The sequence below is a fragment of the Lupinus angustifolius genome, chromosome LG04, assembly GCF_001865875.1.
Source record: "Lupinus angustifolius cultivar Tanjil chromosome LG04, LupAngTanjil_v1.0, whole genome shotgun sequence".
Lineage (NCBI taxonomy): Eukaryota > Viridiplantae > Streptophyta > Magnoliopsida > Fabales > Fabaceae > Lupinus > Lupinus angustifolius.
In genome coordinates this window covers 18,795,760-18,818,386 of record NC_032012.1, presented here as the reverse complement: position 1 = coordinate 18,818,386, position 22,627 = coordinate 18,795,760, and the positions used below count along the sequence as shown (strand labels likewise).

At 33.8% G+C, this 22,627-nt stretch overlaps 3 protein-coding genes across 6 annotated transcripts; 2 read left to right on the top strand and 1 right to left on the bottom strand.

Moving 5' to 3' along the window:
- On the top strand, positions 168–5,200 carry LOC109346095 (NAC domain-containing protein 13-like). The gene is made up of 4 exons (XM_019585473.1): positions 168–650; positions 853–1,142; positions 1,422–1,625; positions 4,336–5,200. Exons 1-4 carry the CDS (start codon positions 332–334, stop codon positions 4,963–4,965), a joined length of 1,443 nt encoding a protein of 480 aa, XP_019441018.1. The 5' UTR covers positions 168–331; the 3' UTR covers positions 4,966–5,200.
- LOC109346093 (NAC domain-containing protein 53-like) lies at positions 9,788–13,093 on the top strand. Of its 4 annotated transcripts, XM_019585472.1 has the most exons (7): positions 9,788–10,045; positions 10,131–10,408; positions 11,088–11,279; positions 11,566–11,827; positions 11,861–12,081; positions 12,162–12,267; positions 12,411–13,093. In XM_019585472.1, exons 1-7 carry the CDS (start codon positions 9,880–9,882, stop codon positions 12,815–12,817), a joined length of 1,632 nt encoding a protein of 543 aa, XP_019441017.1. In that variant the 5' UTR covers positions 9,788–9,879; the 3' UTR covers positions 12,818–13,093. The 4 variants fall into 4 exon arrangements, with proteins under 4 accessions (XP_019441017.1, XP_019441016.1, XP_019441015.1 ...); XM_019585471.1 differs by having other exon boundaries at positions 11,569–12,081; XM_019585470.1 differs by having other exon boundaries at positions 11,566–12,081; positions 12,414–13,093.
- On the bottom strand, positions 15,955–21,960 carry LOC109346097 (malate dehydrogenase [NADP], chloroplastic). Its single transcript, XM_019585474.1, has 14 exons — positions 21,618–21,960; positions 21,440–21,530; positions 19,988–20,074; positions 19,516–19,600; positions 18,695–18,876; positions 18,533–18,603; positions 18,367–18,457; positions 18,199–18,273; positions 18,012–18,113; positions 17,782–17,904; positions 17,566–17,634; positions 17,415–17,483; positions 16,543–16,596; positions 15,955–16,448 (listed from the first exon to the last, which is right to left on the bottom strand). The coding sequence occupies exons 1-14, from the start codon at positions 21,776–21,778 to the stop codon at positions 16,395–16,397; spliced, it is 1,314 nt and encodes a 437-aa protein (XP_019441019.1). The 5' UTR covers positions 21,779–21,960; the 3' UTR covers positions 15,955–16,394.

Sequence of the window (22,627 nt, the reverse complement as noted above, 5' to 3'; positions counted from 1 at the left end):
AGAGACAACTCTTGCTCAACCCTAAAACCCTAAATTTGATAAAATCAATATACTAATCCAATTAAAAGTAGGCCAAATTGGATTATAGCGTCATACTCACCATTTTTCCCACCACCAATAAAACAAAATATATAAATCAACCTGTCCCTTAAAATCTGAAAATTATAAGAAAAAAAAAATCCATAGGAGTATAATTTCTTGTCATTGAAGGTACCCTTCTTTTGTTGCTTGAACCTCAATCAAGGACCCATCTTTTTTTCCTTCTTGCTTAGGCAGTTTCATAACTGAAGCCCTAATCCACTATCACCCCTTTTTCCTTCCACCCGTCACCATGGGCCACGAAACCCATCTCCTCCCACCACCACCAACAACCCCGTCCACTGCCACTTACACCTCTCCACCACCACTTCCACTCTCAGTGGTGGCGCCGCGGCTGTCATCAGCTGCATCCGGGTCAACATCACTCATAGTTGCAGGTGCAGCTTCATCCACGCCTTCTCCTACTTCTCTTGCTCCTGGGTTCAGGTTTCACCCCACTGATGAAGAGCTTGTTATTTATTATCTAAAGCGTAAGGTTGGTGGGAAAAGCTTCCGATTTGATGCCATATCGGAGGTGGACATTTACCACAGCGAGCCTTGGGACCTTGCAGGTCACAAATTCACAATTTTTTTTGTTTTTTTATGCCAAGAATTGAAAATTTTGATATTTTGTTTCTGGGTTTTGTTTGTTTTTATCACCTTATTGGGGTTTTGTGGAAATGAATTTTCATTTCATTGAAGTGGGTTTCAAGATATTTCAGTCTTTGTTAATTTCATCTTATTTAGTTTTTTCCACGTTGAATGATTGTTTAGATAAGTCAAGGTTGAAGACAAGGGACCAGGAATGGTATTTCTTTAGTGCATTGGACAAGAAATATGGAAATGGTGGTAGAATGAATAGAGCCACAAACAAAGGGTACTGGAAAGCCACTGGGAATGACCGTCCAGTGATGCATGAACAAAGGACTGTGGGTTTGAAGAAAACTTTGGTGTTTCATAGTGGTCGTGCTCCGGACGGGAAGAGGACCAATTGGGTCATGCATGAGTACAGACTTGTTGATGAAGAGCTGGAGAAGGCTAGGACTGCAAATGGGTCCACTCAGGTGAGGTTTCTGAAAAATTGAAGTGTGAGATGAGGCTTAACTGTATCATTTTCTACTGTTTCCTTCAGCAACTAAGGGCTCTCCTCACTTTGATGTCCATAAAATAATTTGGTTTCCAAGCCCAAATTGTGTTTGACAACACTTGGATGCAAGAGTTTGAACTTTATTCTTTTGTAAATGTAAAAAGAATAGGTTACTATGTGCTGCAATATGGATGTTGTTATTATATCACAATAGTTGGTTAATCATTTTTGTGCATTTCTCTGTTGGATGGAGAAGGATGCATTTGTTTTGTGTAGAATATTTCACAAGAATAACATAGGACCTCCAAATGGACAACGGTATGCACCTTTCGTCGAAGAGGAGTGGGATGATGAGCCAGGACTAGTTCCTAGGGCAAAGTCCGCAGAACCCATTCCCATTTCCCAACAACCGTGTGTTGACCGTGTTTTATGTATTGAAGGGAGAAAAGATGTTGAGCAGGTTTGTTCTCTCCAAGTTTTTTGTGTGGACCTACAAATAAGTTGTTGATTATTTACATTTGGTCTATGCAATGCTATGTTGAATATTTATATGAAAAATAATTGGAAATGTGAAACTTATGACACTTACTGACTTCAATCAATAGTAAAGGGTCCATTTGTTTTAACTTTATTTCACTTCTACTCAATGTCTACGCAAAGGAAAATATGACTTCCTTTTGATAAAAGTGCCTCAAATGCTTGGACACATTTACTCAAATCTATTCCAAACAAGCTGATAAATGATAACATTTCCGAGGCACAGGAAAACAGGATTTAACAATGGGTTTGGATAAAGATATGTGGAAAGTGCCACAAGAAGAAGAGGGGTATCTCTTCCCCAAACCTTGGATAATGTTTTCATTATTGGGAGATGCTCTTCCTGAAAATCATGGTATCAAGTTTTCTGTTATTAAGGAAGCTCTTGGCAATTTTAACAGCTACAGGTGCTATAGTTCTTCCCTGTCTCTATGTAGAAATGTAAAGGGTGGTGCCTATGCCATGAATATTGAGGCTTCTCTAAGGCGATTGACGGAAAATTAATTGCAATACAAATTAGAGAGGAAATAATAACTCAAGTTTCAAAGTACAGAATAACCATGGGCTTACTTCTATTGGCCTTCTCATATGGCCAAATTCTATAATTTTTTTCCTCACAAGATGCCATATTTTCTTTATCATACATTCATTTCCAATCTTATCTTTTCTTGTACTCATCTTCCCCAATGCCCCCATCTTAACACTTGGCTTATGCTCATATTCGCATTTTACCAGCAACACTGAGTCGCTGAGTAATCAATACCGTATAGTATTGTTCGTCTCATGACTTTCTGGTAAAAATTTCCACCAACCTTGAGTGTCTCCTTTGGTAACAATAACACCTTTAGCATTTCTCCATTTCATCGAACCAGGTTAAATCCTTTGATTTACAAGCTATCTATTTCTCTGTCACGTCAGGGTGATGGTATGATCTCAATTTTTCACCTTCATTGCTAGGGTGTGTCTTGCTGAACTTGCATTTAATATGTTTTCTTTTATTTCTACTTAACTAGAACCATGTGATTCCAAAGCTTCTTGCACAACTCTAGTTTACAATTTATTCCTTCTCTTGACTATCTCACTAGAACCACATCACTTTTACAAAGCAAGCATTGTGGTATGAGCTCCTGCATGTGCTCAATAAGTATGTCGGAAACCAAAGTAAAAAGATAAGGGCTCAATTTGACCCTTGTTATGATCATATAGTTATAAGGGAATCCTTTGTGACCCCAGCACATGTTTACACACTCATAACCATATCTCTGATCCTTCATAGCTTGATTACTCGAATAAAAGGAACATGAGCTCCTTTTTTCTCTTGAGCTTTCACAAGACTTCTGCTAGCATCTTATCATAAACCTTTACTTGCATACTGATGTGTTCAACTTTTTTGTTTTGGTTTGATCTCACTCAATTTGTAGTCGCTGTTCTATGTTGACATTGTGTTAAGTATTTCAGAATTGCTGGTATGGACTGTTTGTGCTGTTGTTTATGTAATTAGTACAAGAATTTGATTCTACATTATTGTTTTTCTATCTGCCAACTTTGAGTCACTGAATGGGAACTTGACTCTTCAAATGGGTATTAACCAGTGCTTTTTCCTGTTTATGAAGACTTCCGACGTTAACGATATATTGAAAGATAAGAATGAATAAATTGGGGTGGTAGATTCTTAAGTTTATTGCAAGATATATGCTGTATTTTAAAAGAAATCTTTATCATCCATGATTATCAAGTTGTAGTTCGTTACTAATGTATTGTTTTATCATTGAGTTGTCAATCTTTGTTTTGAAAGTGAAACTACTACCGCGTTGCTTCTGTTCTCTCCCTTAGGTCCCTTTTTTTCACCCATTCTCTGTACAGGTCAGTAGGGTTTTTCATCTCTGTCTGTCAATTAGTTTGTTTCTAGCCTCTACAGTCTTACACTAGGGTAACTCTCTTTTCTGCTATGATTTGTTAAGATTTTTTATAATTTATGTTTTATGTGTTTGTTTCTATATGAGATTGGTTGCATCTACCGTATCTTGGATTGAAGATGGTGTAGTGATAATGATTGATGATTTGAATTTTGTTGATGTTGAGTTGTTGTTTCTTTTATGGTTACCAGAATCATCTGAAATGTGTGTCAGATTGCAATTTTTCACGATTCATGAGGCTGGCAATTCAGATCTAGTGTTCAACTAAACTTGCACCAGAATTGTGTGCATCATAGCTGCCATGGTGAAATCACAATTTTTCTGTGGGTTTTTGTTTATTGGTGAGCGATTACAGCACAAAATGGGTCAGGTTGTGCGACTTGGTTCAGTAAAAAATGCTTCTGCCTTTGTGATTTATTATGACTTAAATGTTGATTTGTTTTGAAGTTTATATTTCAGTTTATTCGATATGTAATGAGTTATTTGACTTTAAAAATGCTAAAATCTATTGTTTCTTTGTATGAAAACATAATTTATGTTATTTTTAATCATTGTTCATGTATTTTACAATTCATGTTTCGAAAATGGTTGTTTTGATTTATGATTTGAATCCGTATTTGATAACCATACTTTTATGCGCCAGTTGCTGGTTTCAAAGTTTGCTTCACATGTCAATCCTTTGCCTTCTAAAATTTTCGTTCTGTTTTATTCTTTCAGGATACTCAGTCTGTTACCAAGGCTCCATTTGATGTCAACAAACTTCCTATAGAGACTCAAAATCTTCTGGCTGTCTGCAAGAGGGAGAGTATGGCCGAGTTCTCATCACCAGAAAAAGAGGACTCTAAGCTTATGCCAGACGAGTATCCTTCACCCCAACCAGATAATCACAAGGCTTTCTCTCAAATATACAAAAGAAGGCGGTATAACTTGAACAACCATTTGAATGCTTCTGGAGATTCAATCCGAACCAGCCAGGATCCGTGCTCGTCGACAATAACCACTGCTGCAACAACACTCCCAACGGAAACTGCCTTCACCAACCCCACGACAACCAACACTGCGCCAAAAAAACATTTTCTGTCTGCACTGGTGGAGTTTTCTCTGATGGAATCTCTTGAATCGAAGGAAGTTCAATCGCCAGATTTTAATGCTGATAATCTCGAGTTAACCGTGCCTCCTAGCTCGGTAAAATTCATCAAACACTTGCAGAGTGAGATGCAAAAGCTTTCTGTTGAAAAGGAGGCTATGAGGTTTGAGATGATGAGTTCTCAAGCTATGGTTAACATTCTCCAGTCTCGCATCGATCATCTGAACAAAGAAAATGAGGAATTGAAGAAGATGGTCTGAAATCCTTAGGAAATTCGGCAATGCGCATGAGCTAATATTGTTGTTCTCTTTGTATCAGTTAAGATAAGTAATGCTTCTGTATCTCCTGAATCATGTGGTATTTTTAAGAGTAGAATTGTAGTTCTTTTCCTTGGGTTGACTTCTCAATTGTATTTAAACTTGTCATTGTGTAGCTTTGAAGAGTTCCAATTTTCAATTGTTCTGTGTTGTGAAAATGGTCATGTTTTTGCTTTGACCTTTTGATTGAATATCAACCCAATCTCAAGCCTTAACAAAAGCCTTGGTGGGTTTTAGAAAATCAGATATATATATATATATATATAATATATTCATATGAATATGAATATTCATATGTATATTACTAAGTATAATTGAGTTGATACATGATCTTTACGTAGAAAAATGCTTATTACCCACACTTTGATGCACAGGACCTCATATTCCTTGTTTAGGTGTTAGGTGTAAGATATCAATTCAAGATTAAAAGATTGTTTGATCACATGATCTTTAGTTGGTTTTATCTATTTATTTATTTTGTGAAGAAGTAATTCAAAGCATTGTTTGAAAAGTAGGTTTAACCATATTAGTTCAAGTGTTCAAAATGAGGTGTTCAACTAGTAAGATTAGTATCATATGAATGATTGATCCATGATTTTTTTTAATATAAAAATCGGTGAAGATGACTGAAGATATGAACGACATGCTCTTCTACCTACTCAACTGACGAGTATCTGCACAAACCCAACCTAAATTTAATAGGAAAATTCGTTTTAATTGAGTTTGGGTTCCTCGATTATAAATACTAAGCTTAGGGTCGTGTTTGGTATAGATAATATATGACCCTAAACTTGATTTATATACTACATTTAAAATTATAAATTATCTTATATAAATAAGAGATGTATAACACTAACTAAAAAGAAAGTGGTTGTTTTGACAACATAAAAGGGTATTAAAATTAAACTATTTCACATTTTCCACTTTCTATTTGGGAATAAATAAAAGAGAAATTGATGTGTTTATAAAAATGGATAAATTAACATATTTTAGCTTAAATATTACTATTGAATAATAAAGAATGAAAAAGATAAAAAAATAAGCAAGAATTTTAATTTAAATATTAATTCACAAAAAAAAAATTGGAGGTAAGAATTTAAATATGTTAACAAAAAAAATTTGGAGGAAAGAATTTAAATATGTTAACAAATCAAAGTTTTATACAATTAAAAAAAGAATTTCAAAAGAAATATAAACTCCAATTTTTATCTCTAAAGTAGGATTTATATGCATATTCCTAAACCTACATTTTATATTTTTCGTCTTATTTCGAATTATACAAAAGAAATGTGCTTATAGAACTTATCTCCACATTTCTAGCTTCCCATCTAATTCCTTTTCAGATTCCTCAATTAGGACAATATGATTCACAAAAAGCATGCATCGTGGCATTGGTAATTGGATATGTTCAACAATCACATCTAAGACCAGAGTAAACAAGTAGAAGTTCAATGTTGATTTTTTTCGTAGTTCATAGAAATAGGAAAATCTCCAGAGTCTTGTGTTCTCACGCCAGTCTTAGCCTATCATACATATCTTTGATTACTCGAGTGTAGGGAATTCAAATTTATTTCTTCTTTAGGATTTTACATACCACATCTATAGACATTTTATCATACGTCTTCTCCAAACCAATGAAAACAGAGTGCAAATCTCTTTGATCCTTTCAATATCTCTCAATCAATCATCATAATAAGTATATAACGTCTATGGTCAATCTCTTTGAAATATAATTAATTTTAAATAATGTATGTTTCTTGTCTCAGGTCTCAGCCTCCACCCACAATAGATGTAGATCTTCATTTTTTAAATGTTAATTGTTTTTCAATAATTCATGAAATACACATGCAGTCTCACTTGGCTCATGATTTAGCTGAGCATGCTACCTTTTAAGCATAAATATCTTCTACAATGTTTTATTCTTCATTGAGGGAGTCTCTCATGACTCAAACACATGATATTAGAGACCCATACTCACAAATTTCATTTAGACACTAATCTAGCTTAGTGGTAGCGGCTGATAGAAAATCTCTATGGTTACTGGTTCAAATCGTGAGAGACTCTTCTTGGAGGAATAAAATATAAAAAAAAGTCTAAACTTAAAGGGTGATACATTCAATTAATTCTTACAAAAAAAAAAGAAAGATTACATGTCTATTAAGCAATCTTAATACTAGATTTCAATACCAACTAACAAGTTACTCGTGCATTAGTATGAGACAATATTTTTTTGCTGCATGATTAAGAATACATTACATGCATTCCTATGGTTAAGAACACATATGTTATTCAAGCATTTGTATAGTTAAAAACACATATGTTATTTGTGCATTCATATTGTTGAAAACACACATGTAATATGTGCATTTGCATAGTTAAAAACATACATGTCACCGTACATTTGCATTGATATGAACACACAAGTTATCTGTGTATTTGTATAGTTAAAACACACATGTTAATCGTGTATTTGGATTGTTAAGAAAACATGTGTTACTTGTGTCTTTGTCTCTTCAAACACATAAGAAAAATAAATGACGATTTCGAATTTGAATTTTCTAATGAAAATAAAAAACCAAAACGTGATACTATGTGATTTTTTTGAAAATAAATATTTTAAAAGTTGTAGAAAATGAAATAATTTTTTCAATTTCAAAAACTTCAATTTCGAATTTGATTTTTTCAATTATAATAGGGAAAAATTAAAATTCAAAGAATCTGAACTATGATATTAAAATTCAGTAAAAAAATATCACAAAGCTTTGGTGAGATGTAAAGTACTCTAATTCTTAGAGTAATACATGTTTTTTGTTTTAAAATTATTAAGAAATGCAATAATAAATTTAATATTATTATAGTAATGAAATGAAATATATAGTGTAGCCATCATAGATAATGTACCAATGACATATTTTTTGTTTTGAAATTATTAAAAAATTTAATAATGGATTTAATACTATTATATTATTATAATAAGGAAATAAAATATATAGTGTAAGAATATACACATGAAGAAGGTGTAAACATTTTGGAGGAAAAAAATCAATGGGACATTGACATGTGGCAATAAATGACGTGATATGACCTTTTTTATTATATAATTAATACATGAATCAATTCGTTGCAATTCACTACAAACTCTCACACCCAACATTGTTAGGTTATCCACCTTTAAACTTCCACACCCCATTTTTTAGGGATTCTTTTTTTCTCATTCCTTTAAGAATAAGAAATAATAGGTAAAGTAGTAAAGAGTGAAAATCATTTATGCATAATTGTAGCTAAATAAAAAATAGATGAAAAACGTAAGAGAATCTTCTAATCAAATTTTAATATTTATCTTAATCTTAATTATTATCATTATTGTTTCTTCTATTTTGGCACATAACTCCAGGTAACTTCCCACATCTTCTTATTCTGGTTTTTATTATTATATTCCTTATATTTCAAATCATTTTATCTTTTTTTATTAATTCTAGAAGACATATTTTTGTATAACATAAGGAAAAAAATGACTCTTGAAATTCAAATTTCATTTGACAAAAATAAGTTCTTCTTTTGACAATTATCATAAATATAGGATGTTTAGTTTAGTCTTTTCATCACCCATTTCAATTCATATAAGAATAGATCTGATGAAAATTGAATAGTGAGATACATAAGTAATCAGATTAGGTTTAACAAAAATGAGTGCACATTTTTGTGTGATGATAACAAAGTAAATTCGATGATTGGAACATTGAATTGTAAATATGGAGAGAATAAGAGATAAATATAAAATGAAATGGGGAAGAGAAGAAGATGGAGATATGAAACGATAATGGAGAGAGTGGAATAATTCAAATATGAGGAGAGATTCAATCCCCTCTAATGTGAGATCTAATTTCTATAAACAATCAAATAAATAAATGAACAATCAATTATTAGTATTAAAATATGCAATGTATAAAAATGGAAGATATAATGTTGGAAGGTATATATAAAAGACTATAACCCATAATCTATTATACAAATGAACAAACGAACTAACTTGTAATTAAAAAGTAATTAAAAATTGTAGGAGTGAAATGCCATTAAACCAAAAGTAATTAAATGTTTACTTTATATGATTTTCATTTATCTTACCAAAAGGTTCAAAATACTATTAATGATTAATTTCAGTATTTATTATTTTTATTTAATATTATCTTAATTTTATTAAGTAATAAAGGTGTTGATTCAAGTATACATGTTTGATTTCCCTTAAGGAAGATCTCGGGTTAGAGTCTTGTAGATGAAAAATATCCGCTTGGAGAGTTAACCTCACATACATATGAATATTCCTGACTCGGATAAAATTGTTCTACACCGAGGATAAACTAGGGATATGATCCACCTAGTTTCATAAGTTAAAAAAATTATTCATATCTTATTAATTATTTCTATGAAAATATAGTGGTTTACATGATATAAAATTATTATCTATTTTCTTGTAATTATATATTTTAGTGAACTTTTCAATTGGAATCAAAATGAATATATTTCCATGTCATAGATTAATTAGATTCATTAGTATAAAAATATTAGTATATAATTTTAGAATTTTCTTTTTAATTCAGTAACACTGATAATAAATTGGGAGATGATGATATCCTCCCTTCACGTGACCGTGTCTAACATGTGAGTATTCAAAAATCCACGTCGACCTTCCCACCCACCTTCCTTCCCATTTATACTCTCTCTCTCTGACGCACTTTTCTTCTATTCTCAAATCTCTCCCCTTTCTTCATTCTTTACCTCCCAAACTCTCCCTTTCAAAAACCCTAACCCCCAATTTCCCTCTCTCTCTCAATCAATCAATTTCATCCAATTTCCACCATGTCTGACAATTCCCAAACTTCATTCTTCCCCGGATTCCGATTCCACCCTACCGACGAAGAACTCGTCCGATTCTACCTTAAGCGCAAGCTCACCGGTAAACACTTCCGATTTGATCCCATCGCTGAAGTTGATGTCTACAAGAAAGAACCATGGGACCTTCCTCGTTAGTATCTCCTTTTCTGCACCTTCTTAATTTCTCTCTAGGTTTTATCTCATTCTTAATTCATGTGTGTGTTTGTTTTTAATAGACATGTCGAAGCTGAAAACGAGGGATTTGGAATGGTACTTCTACAGTGCACTGGACAAGAAGTATGGGAATGGCTCTAGGACAAAGCGGATCACTGAGAAAGGTTACTGGAAAACAACGGGAAAGGATCGTCCGATCAAGCAAGGAATCCGCGTCGTTGGAATGAAGAAGACTCTTGTTTACCATGCTGGTCGTGCGCCTCATGGCGATCGTACCAATTGGGTGATGCATGAGTATAAACTTGTTGATGAGCAATTGGCTCAAGCTGGAATTCTGCTGGTATTCAATTTATTCATATATGTTGGATTATGTGTTTATTTACTTGAGACTTAACTATTATTTCAGTTCAATTTGTAAGTAACCATTGCTTGTTTTAGGACGTTTTCAGCAATTTTAAGCACCACTTATATTTTTTGAAATTATGATCCATAAATCGAGTCCCAATAATCATACACTCATATGAATAGTAATTACAATTTCAGGGGGTGATTCCCTAGAATTAAAGACTAATATGACAGGTGCTTACAAATTCAGGACTGAAATGGTGGTTTTTTCTTTATTTATGACTTAAATATGTTTTTAATTTGTGTAAAGTGGGATACTTTGTATAGTTTTTATAAAATAAATTTACTGTTGATTCCCCATCATAGTTTGTTTTGATTAAGTGCTGATGTGTCATCCTTGTGTTGTGTCACATGTTATCTATGTGTCGGCCATGTCATTACTTAATGAACTTCAGATAACAGCACAGACAAGAATCAAAATAAACTTGATTTTGGGACTCAACAACTGTTTTCCTAGGGCTATAAACAAAATCATCCTACTTAAAGGGTCTATTAACAAAGTGATCGTAGTTTACATGGATTAAAAACATATTCAAGCCTTTAATTTTTTTATAATGGGATGGTTTTTATGATTCTGATTGGATATGAGTTTTATTTTGTTTTGGGGGGAGAAGGATGGTCTTGTGCTGTGCAGGATTTTCGAGAAGAGCGGTGCTGGTCCGAAGAATGGGGAGAAGTATGGTGCTCCTTTGATTGAGGAAGAATGGGAAGATGATGAGGTGGCTCCTGTACCCAGTGCTGGTGATAAGGTGTCACATGAAGTGCTTGCTATTGACCCTTTTCTTGAAACTAACGACTTTGAGAAGGTTTGTTCTATCCCGAATAATAGAAATTGCATATTTGTTTTTATGAACTAATTAAACTTTCCTGTGTGCTGGCTGTGAAAATTTGTTTTTGGTGGTGTAATTGGATGAATGTTTATGTAATCATTGGTATGTTCCATTTATGTTCTAATCTTTATCATGGATGTAGTCTTATGTGATTTATTCCTTAACTGTGTTCACATGTTCAGTGGCCATATATGGCTCATTTTTGTTTTTCTGTTTTGTTTCCTCTCAACTTCTAATTTTAAAAAACGCCTTTAATTACCAGAAGGTTGATATGGTTGTGGCAATTGAAAATGCTGGTCCTCCATCAAACTTTTATCATGGGGAGTGTAGTAACTATCCTGAGAATTCACAAGATCCCGTTAAAGATCAGAAGCCATTGGAAGGCAATATTGGACTTTCTGAGCCTCAAAACGGCCAGCTTTCTGATACTGCTGAGCAATATACTGTGGAAGCCTCTTCTATAAAAGATGGTAACAGTGGTGAACTGGGAAATATTGAGAATGCTTTCGATTTCGATTTTACTTTTGATGATCTAGATATATACTTTAATGGGGCTGATTATCCTCTAATTGATGATACTGGATCATTCCTGGAAACCAAAGATCTTGCAAATCCATGTGGGGTCAATCCCACTGAGGCAGATCCTTCTGGCACTGTTATGATAGATGAGTATCTTTCTTACTCGGATGATGATATATCCAAGTATTTATCTTTTGATTCTCCTCTATCTGCGGAGAGTGAAAACTCCATTCCTGACCAGAAGCCACTTATTCAGCAGGTTAGGGCTTACTGTAAATTTTATGGCCATCTCTGCCTTGCTGTTTTATCTGTCTATTTAACTTTTTGGGCATTTGACAGAATGCGGAGGGAGTTAACAATGGTATTCCCATGTCTAGCAAACATGATTTTGAAGCACTTTCCAGCAATGAAGCTTCTTCAAAGCAGAATCCACAACCTCTATCAGGTTAGATTCACGTTCCCTCTGCATCCTAATTTCTTCAAGAAGTTGTTTGACGAGTGCTCCTTTGGATCAGTAAAAAAGTTTGTAAACTGGTAATCTATCCCTTCTTGAACTAATGTGGGGAAATTCTTCCATTCTCTTTTTTACAGGAATTACAAATCCAGTTGTGAAGCAGGCCAATAAACTGTTGGCTAGCATACCTGCTCCTCCTGCATTTGCTTCAGAGTTTCCGCCTAAGCACATTGCTCTTGGGCTCGCAGCTCAGTCTTCCAGTTCAGCTCATGTCACTGCAGGCATGATCAGCATCACAGACATTACTTCTACAGGCAATGTGATGGATAAGAATGGACGGGTGAAGGCCATGATATCTACCGAGTTTTCTCAGTCTGACATTTACTCTGTTACATTGATACCTGTTTTGGGTTTGCTCTCTAGGAAGACTGCATTTGTGCTGTCCCATGAATGGGTTTTCTTCATGATGATGCTCTTTCCGCTTCTGATTCTTTCACTGGTCTGCAAGTTTGGAAGTTTCACTTCTGCTGCTGGTAAATGATAATTATACAGTTGGCTATGACGAACTGCTGCAGTTGGTTAATTGCCATTTGATATTGATGGTATTTTATTGAATGACTGGGATCCTATGACTCTAGGTTTCTTTAGGATTACTTAGTCATACTGAATTGCTGATATGTAAGTTATACATAGTTGCCATTAAGGTCATAAGGCTCATAACTAATCAAGTTTGCAACATTCTTCAAAATGTAATTGTTTCTACCCAATGTTGCTTTATTCTGGAGGTATAGTACCAATATGCTATTATTTTCAAGAAGTGATCCTCTCAATAGGTAACATGACTGGTACAAAGCAATTCATGGGCATTAAAATTGATTTGCCCAAATCCTATGATATGATAAGATGATCTTTATGAGTATTTATTAAAATTGAGATCCATTGGATCCCCTTTTTTCCCTTAGCGAGGGTTTCCTCATGGGGAGATCATTTATAACCTCAACTTTTCCCCCTTAGCCACTATACTGGGGATGCTATTTGAAAGGGTTTTGGGGAGCCTATTTTTGTAGGGAGAGGTGCCCTAAGCTTCATCTTTGTTGATGATCTCATTCTTTAAAGGGAGGCTTCCATTTCTTAGTTCCAGGTTATTCTTCAAAATTTGGAGACATGTTGTCTCTTTTCGGGGAAAAGAAATTCATTATGATAAATCTACAACGCTTTTCTCTAAAGAAGGTTGATCAATAACATTCGTTTATGCTTTGGTATACCTATTACTGGTGATTTTGCTAATCATCTTGGTGTTTCGGCTATTCATGGTAAGAAACACAAGGATTCTTACACAAATTTCTAGCAACTTCTGCTAGAAATTTCCACCATTGGGTTTATATGAAACTGAATATGGATGGACATGTTAATCTTGTAGCTAGGGATGATAATGAAAACCGAACTCGTGGGTACTCGCTCGAACCCAACCCGAATTTAACGAAGAAAACCCCATGTGATTAGGTTCAGGTTTTACCCGGGTTTAATTTTCGGGTTCGGATTTGGTATAGCAAAGACCCTACCCCGAAGTAATGGAATTCAATTTAAAATTGAAAGTTCTATCATATGCCCATTGTTTTTTATTTCTAATTTTACTTTACATACTATTGACTCATTAAATATAAAATAGATGAAATATTACAAGAGAAAATAAAAATGTTAGAGAAAAATGAAACAAAAATGATGTCATATTTTCCTTAATACATTTATTATTTTCAAAAATTTTCATGTTCAGGTTACCCGAAACTCGATGGGTTCGGGATGGTATCTTACTATCTTTATTTTTAATCCCGTTGTTTTCGAGTTTGGGTTTGGGTATGTACAAAGGTGAGCTACTTCGCAAAGATCGTGGCACTTTCTTGCAAAGATTTGTTTGTAAAATTAGCCCTTTTAGTCCACTTATGGCTGAGCTTTGGGGACTTTTTTTTATGACATTCTAGTGGACAGAAGTAATTCAGTTAGCAAACTTGTAATTTAGCTGGACTAAGGTTTGTATTTTGACTAGTGGAGGGTCCTTCTTCGATTCACCATTTTCTCCCTCGATTTTTCACATTTGCTTGGATTTATTGTGATTCTTACTCATGCTCGTGCTGACCACTTAGTTAATCTTGCTCACACTATTCCATTTTCCTATAATTTGTTGGAATCCCCCATCTCTCTTTGTGATCCCATTGTAGGAATGCCATAAAAAGACATCTTATGAAAAGGGTATCTCAGTGCACGGGATTTTTACTTAGTGAAATCCGAAGTTAGTTGATGTACGTTTGTAGATAGTGAAAAATGGAATCGTTTGTTAATCTAACCGGTTATATGACTCAAATGCGAAAAAAGACATTAAAGTAGTTTGAAAAGCACAAACAGCACTGGCCAGTCCAAGAAATTGGTCTCTGTTTCCCACAGGTGTCCTTGGTCCAACAAAACTTTAGTATTCATTATATGCTTTTTCTTTTCCTCTCCCTTTCATCTTTGCCTTTTCTCTCATTTGTCAAGAAAGCTCTTTTAGTGAGTACCTCTCTACTTCTATGAAATGTCATGGTTTTATCTCACATGAATTTGAATATCAAGTTATGAACCTGTTTACTTTTTCTTCTGTTCCATAAACCACTCTTTAAACCACACGTTCATTTTTCTTAACAACACTCATGTTTCTAATTTCATTTTTTTATTTACTGTTTAATTTGATTTCCTGTTATGGACAGTAACTCATTTTTTTGTTTAAGGAAAAGATAAATGTGGTTGTTTGAAGGAAAATTTGGTGGTTGGAATACCCTTAAGTTGAAGCTCAAATGCTAACAAATCGTGCATTAAGAGAAAGCAACATCCACAGTGAAGAGGGTAGGTAGGGGGCACAAATAAATATGTTGATGTTTATGTTGGAGGCTTTGATGGTTGGAAAACAATGGCTGGGTGTTGTGAGACTAATAACCAAAAGGTTAGTGGCGCATTGAAATGGTGGTTGTTGATAGGGTTATCTGTAAGTCGATGGTTTGGTACAACACACCACCATGGGCAATGACAAACCACCGCAATGTTTGGATGGTGGTGGCGGTGTGGAATAAGAGTAGGTGGAATAAGTGTTGTTAATGTCATATTGGTTGTCTAGAGTTGACAATTCGGTTTACCTGGTTAGCTTCAAGCCGAAACAATTCGGTTTACCTGATTAGCTTCAAGTAAAAAATCACCTGTCTAAGCCAATAATGAGCCCCTTTTCTGATTCGGACAAACAGTTTACATGCCATGAGCAGGCCAACTCGAAGCTCGACATGTTCTATTATGGCAAGATTTGAAGAGCCTAAGTCCGCCCATTTATCAGGCGGGCAGGAGCCAACTCATTATGCTAGCTATAGTTGTGTCTAAATACATCACTTTGAGTGTGCTTTCATGTGGAAGTTTTACTCTTTACTACCAGGGACTATTCAACAAATACCGAAATTTAAAGTAAACACCCGTAATTTACTTACCAAGACTTCTATACAAGTACAACATACTCTTTGAAACCAGTTGGGAAATTACTAGATAACACTAGTATAACCATTGATCAAATTTGTATGTGGGTTAGAATTCAACAGAAAGTGCACATACCAATTAAAAGACATTTTATGCTTAATGCATAAAACAAAAGTTTCAATTTCAAAAGTGAAAGTCGAATCTTTCTAAGTAATATAATGCATTTTACTGAGTTCACTACAGCAAAGATACACTGTGTTGGTACTTAAGATTGTATAGTACAACATAACATAAGAAACAACATCACTTTTACAATAGCCTACTCACAATATTGAGGGGCTTTTTCTTAAAACAAATGAATGGTTTTTAATGCTTTGCAATTGCTAACTAAAATTTGGAGAATATTAAGGAGTGACCTTGAGAAAATAACTTTTTATTGGGAAGTGTAGCATCCAACACATTAAAAAGTAAAAGTGTAGTGTGCATGTTCCCAATAAAAACTTATTTCTTTGTTACTTTCTTAACCAGTGTAGTCTTAAATATTTTGCATGCTTATTCCATTACAATTGTTCTACATTATTGAGTGTGACCTTATTTTCAATATTTGATTCAGCACTTGGTAGGTTGACTTGTTACACTTCCCCTGGGAGCATTGTATCACCAGGTAGATCACAAACAGCTATTCCCTGATATGATAGAACAAGTATGTTTAGATGACAGTGAAGGTTACTAACATCATCTGAAGGATGGAACAAAGGGTATTATTATAAGATGTTTTACCTCGCCTGTTAGGTGAGCTACACATTTTTTCTCGGCCAATAACTCGGCTTCTGTCTGCAAAAATAATAAGTGGAACTCAGAAATGATGAAAAGTGCATGTGCTCAAGGTTCAGGAATACATGAGTATGATAATAGTTAAACTGCTTTGTAAGGTTCTTTAACAGTAATATTGTGTGTAAGTGGGGCACTAGACACTGCAAGTTTTTGGTCTAGCCACAGGTATTCTCCATAGGAGACAATCCTGTTGGAACCGGGAACATCCATTCCATAGTATAGAGGAGCTAGCATGTCGTGCAAGTTTAGTAATCATTATTGCATGTATATAATATGCATGAAAAGTAGTTATACGGTTATTGACATTGAAGAGTTCAAATTATAACAACTTGAAGGTGGGATTTCAACTTGAAAAGTTCATATGCAATATATCAAGTTAATTTTTTTATACTGAAAAGCCAAAAGAGCAGTGATGCTTTATGTCAGTAAATGATGGGCAAATTAGTGCCAACAAAGGTATAAGTGTGGCAGAAAGAGGATATTTTATTGAATGAGTGAACATACGAGAAAATATAAGATCATAATACAATTTCGGAGAGTTTATATAGATATAGTCCCATAACCAAAGGAAGAGGAAGTAAAAAATTTCAGATAAAATCAGTAGAAAAGTTTCACTCTATATAGCCGATCCCACTAAGTAAGAAAAGACTTTGATTATTGTTGTTGTATATAAATACATGTCTATTTGTAAGATGTGTTTTCATTTTTCAAAACTAAGATAGTGGCTAAAGATAAAATTCCCATACAAAAGAAAGACATTTTTTCTCTTCAAATGTGAAGTTGTTTTATTGTATAGAGTAATGAAGTTTGACATTTACCTTGGCTATTCGCTGTCGGAGGTAGTCATCAAATATAACATCCTTAACAAGTTCATAATCACCATCTCCCTAATGGACAGAAAATTGTCATAGGAGGACGAAAACAGTTTCAGAAATTAAGTAGAATGAAGAACACAACAGAGACACTTACTTTTGATCGACAAGGCATACTGAAAACAATATCCTCAGCTATTCCATAAGGATTTCCATTGGTATATACCTGGTATTGAAATTGCAATTAATGAAGAAAGAAGAAACTAGAAAGAAAATAAAAAATTAGAAGACATTGTACTTTACAGGTAAAGGGAAGGGATGTTGTGTTTAAAGTTGTAAGAAAAAACAGGCTGTTTAAAAAATATCAACTTACACCAGTAGAAAACCAATCACCCTCAGGAGTAGGAGTGACTAAAGATCGTATGGCATCAACGATTGACACAGAAGTCGATGCAGCTGATGATCTACCCCATTTTTTAATAAGCACACCACCTCTCTGCCAATCAAACAAATAGTACTTGTTACCTTTTGGAACAAGGAAACTAAGTATTTTTCATTCCACATATTTAACTATAGCTGCAAGTTGCTAACTACATTTTTTACCTTTTGAACCGTTTCGGTGAACTCTTCCTCTAACCACTTATGATCCTTAATCACATCTTTGACAGGCAAACCATCAATTCTGGCATTTAAGAAGTCAGGGACCTGTTAACAAGTTAAGACCTTATCATAAAATAGAACTTGAGAAATTCAGTTCAAGCACATTATTCTACTTATATTCTTCAATGACCTGAGTAGTTGAGTGGTTGCCCCAAATTGTCACATTCGACACTTTATCATAGAAGACACCTGCCTTGAGCGCCAGCTGCAAATTTAATTGACAAGAAAAGGTTATAGTTGCTAATTTTCTGCTGCATAGTAATTTAGAAAATGTTAAAATTTTTTAAACTTTGTTTACCTGACATTTAGCTCTATTCTCATCTAAGCGAGTTAAAGCATGAAAATTTCTTGCAGGAATGTTAGGAGCATTTTTTAGGCATATCAATGCGCTGCATGAAACACATGTGCATTAGCACATACAGGAAGTATCATATACATGTTTACACTTAAAATGGCAAGCTTACTTTGTGTTACAAGGGTTTCCAACAACTATAACTTTGACATTGCGAGAAGCCACAGCATTTAGTGCTTTTCCCTGTCAAACACATGATAAAGTATGATGTAAGCATAGTTAACCATATTTTTAGCAGAAGGAAATAAATAGTTAGATTTGAATACCATTTTACCTGTTCTGCAAAGATCTGGCCATTAATGTCTAATAAGGCTGCACGCTCCACTCCGGGACCTCGAGGCTTTGCACCTATTAACAAAGCCCATTCTGCATCTTGGAACACCTCATAAGGATCAATACTAATACTCACCTCCCTCAACAAAGGAAACAAAGAGTCTTCCAATTCCATTGCAACGCCTGTACGTTGAATTAGGACATTAAGATTGAAAAGCATGATCAGTGATATATTACATCAGTCAACATTAAGGAGTATCTTGTTTCATTTAAAAGTATACATAAATAAAATTGTTAACATAAATATGAACCTATTTTAACCTTGCAACTAGTATTCACATAATAGTTATTACTCAAATTTCTATTATAGGTTTGAACTTTTCATCACTCTCAGTAGTGGAATCTGTTAAAGATTTATGGCAAGGGTTGGTTGGAGCAAGAACGAGAAGTGCCATGGTTGTGCCGAGGTTATAACGACAGGAAAACAGAAGGGTATGAAAGAGGCCCACAAACCCCTTAAACCACTGTTCATCAAATCTGCGGTAAGGACTGGAGTGGTGGTGTTTTATATATTGAAACATAAGTATATGTTGAAATATCGCTTGTTAATTGTTCAAGTTATTTTTGCTCATTCTCCTAATGATGTCCAATTCTTCGTCTTTAATTATCTATTTTCATAATTACTTTGTTGCCCACATACTAGTTACACTCATGATTCGCCATTTTGCTTAGTTTTGTTTTAATTTACATCCTGCACAGCAGATGTTGAACTAACAAAATTCACATTTTACATATCTTAGGTGGAAGATGCAGGAAACTTACCTTCAAGAGCTTGAATTGATCTTTCTGATCCCAATAATTTCAGCGCAATAGGTTGATTTGGACCGAAAACCTCACCAGATGCAAGCTGACATGATAAATTAACTCAGATTACTGAAACTAAATCGTATGACTACTAAAGATAGCAGTTCTCTCATAAAAAGAAATATCAAAATACATGCAAAATAAAATGTTCCATTGACACAACGGAGGTAATTGCTAGAAAAGAAAAGTGAACACACACCAAATCTTCAATTTAGCTGTTATGCTCAAATAAGTTTCTATTGCTAGTAACAACAAAGATACAAGAAAGTGGTGCTTCCAGTAAATCTTTGGTGGCGGGTCTCAATTATTCTAGAAGTGAATTCAAATCCAAAGTAAGAATTGCATGTTCAACAATTTACTGCATTGAATAAATTTGAAGTTTCAATGTGATGGCTGACACAGCTCTAGTTCGAAACCAAGATATATGCACCTTGAAAAGTAGATGATTGGATATCATTCCAGCAGCACCTGAGACTGCAATGTTAATTAATTTCTTCCATGATCTTGTCTCTTCTTCCTGCAAATACATTAGCCAAAAATATATATCGCTTAAATTAACAAACTTAGCTGTATATCAAAGAGCCATTAGATTAGTTTACACAAGGGTTTGTCCTCTACCCTCTCTCAAATTTCGGATAAAAAATGTATATCGATATTACACTAATCTCCTAAATTTCAGTTGATTATTCGCGTTATGTATCTTTCTCTTCTGAAATTAAATACAAGATTCAATTGAGTATAAAGTATGGCAATGAAGCATTGCTGCTACAGTCCTGTCAACCCATGCTATCAAAGGCATTAACACAGACTAATTGGTTATGCTATAACGCTAAGCTACCTTAAGTAGAACAGTGGTAAACTTAAAAGAATGCCACAGATTTGTTATGTAGAAAAAGGAAGATAGATTCATATTCACATTCATAAAAGTTATATAGGAACAAGAAAACTCTTAACTTTTTTGTTGTTGGAAAAAGTAGAAATTGATTTTTAAATTAAACAAATTGTGTTGTTCTAGACGGTGATACTCAATAAATGAAAATATTCGCACGGTACATAAGTTTAGTAGATTATTCATTATTACATTACATGATCACTTGATATGATTCTTTCAAAGAGAAAGCTGACTGCAAGCATAGATTTACACATAAATGTGCCAAATTGAGCAAATCTGTGCATTAGCATTACTTGTTGCAAAACAATTTCACTAAGTCACAACTACAGTCTCATGAATCATGATATTCATAAATACATGCCAGAAGCGTTAGCATGAAATACTAATAAAGGAAAGCATTAGTTAAACACTGCATTTTGACAGCACTGAGAAACACATTTTTGTTCGCAATATTGTAGATACCATGTAATAGTTTATCGGCGTTTTGTGTCTAAACAACAAGTCAGACATCTGAATATATCAAACTGTAAAAGAAGAGGAGGAATTTAGACAAGTGTAGTTGGAGATATAAGTTTACCAACCCAATGCCATTAATGCAGCTTAACGAGTACAACTTGTGAAAATAGTTTATAGACCTTCCTATAAGCTCTTTTTAGCTTATGGCAATAAGCATATCAGAAAAGCTTTTCAAAATAAGTTCTTTTTAACTAGTTTCACAACTATAAAAACATTTAATAAACCTGTGACTAAGATGTTTACCCAAATGCACCTTAAATACATTATACAAAGGAATTTATGTATACTAGCAAACAGCATTAGTTATAACAAAGTTCTGCTCCAAAGTACCAAACAAACTTTAGATTAAAAGCCAAAATGCAATTGTTACTGAGGAAGGAACTTAGTCAGAGTTACAAACAGAAACAACACACACACACACACATATATATGTATGGATGAAATATAGAAGAAGTAGATGAAGAATATACTTACAGCCTTCAAATCATAGGTCAGGCAAAAAACTCCATAGCAATCAGGCTTTGTCTTAGGATCTTGGGTTTGCACAGCTGGAACCTGCACTTGACTGAGAAGTGAAGGAATAAAATTTAACTTCATACCCAATAAACTAAATATGAGTTTTTTGTGTTAACAAAAGTGTAAAGTTGCTTACTTTGGTGCAACTGAACAAGAAATCCTTGCATGTTGAGTTGTTCTATGAAGTGGATAAAAAGCACAGTGGCCATGTCTGAGTAGAGTTCTTGATAAAAATGAGTGTTGTGATGATTGAAGATGAGTTTTTGTGGGTTTCAAGTTCAACTCTGCCATGGCCATAATAGCAGAGAAAGTTTATAAGATACTAAGATAAGTGAAAACAAGTAGAAAGAAAAAGTAACACTTTTGTGAAGAACTTTATGAAGGGTATGTGTGTGTATGGAGAAATGTAATGTTTGGTTGGGATATAGAAAAATGGAGGGAGAGAAAGAGAAAATTGAAGGAAAGAGATAGAGGGTGGAAAAAAGGAGGGTAGTGAGAAGAAGAAGAAGAAGATGATTTGAAATGGTAGTATAAGGCCGTAGAAATGACACTTGTCAATGGAATATTACCATATTATCATCATCCACAACTTAATCAAGCCAAAAGTTGGGTTGTCATAATATTCATAATGTTTCTCCTAGATAAGATAATGTGCACAAATAGTTTATGGGAATGAATGGTACGGAGAGAGTGAAATCATGACATTTGTCATGTTTTATCATTTTCTATAAAAATATTTATAAAAATAAATAAAATAGCACACATGTCACATTTTTACTCGTTAGAGGAGATAAGTTATTTCCTGATATGAGAAGATACATTATTCTCATAGTTTATAGTTATAAATGTTATAATACAAACTTATATACAATGAATAAATTATCTATCATAAAAATAAATGATGAATGATAGACTAAAAATGTATAAAACTATATAATACCACATTTTCAAGTTATAAAAAAAGTGGAATGAAAATTAACAAAAATGTATTTACTGACAGAGTAGAAGTTTTTGTACATTTATATTTAATTATTATTGACTCTTAATTTAAATTATGCAAATGAATGATTAATGATATTTTTACACTCACATCAAATATACATTATATTTATTTATTAATGTACATATATTTTAGGGGAAAATGAA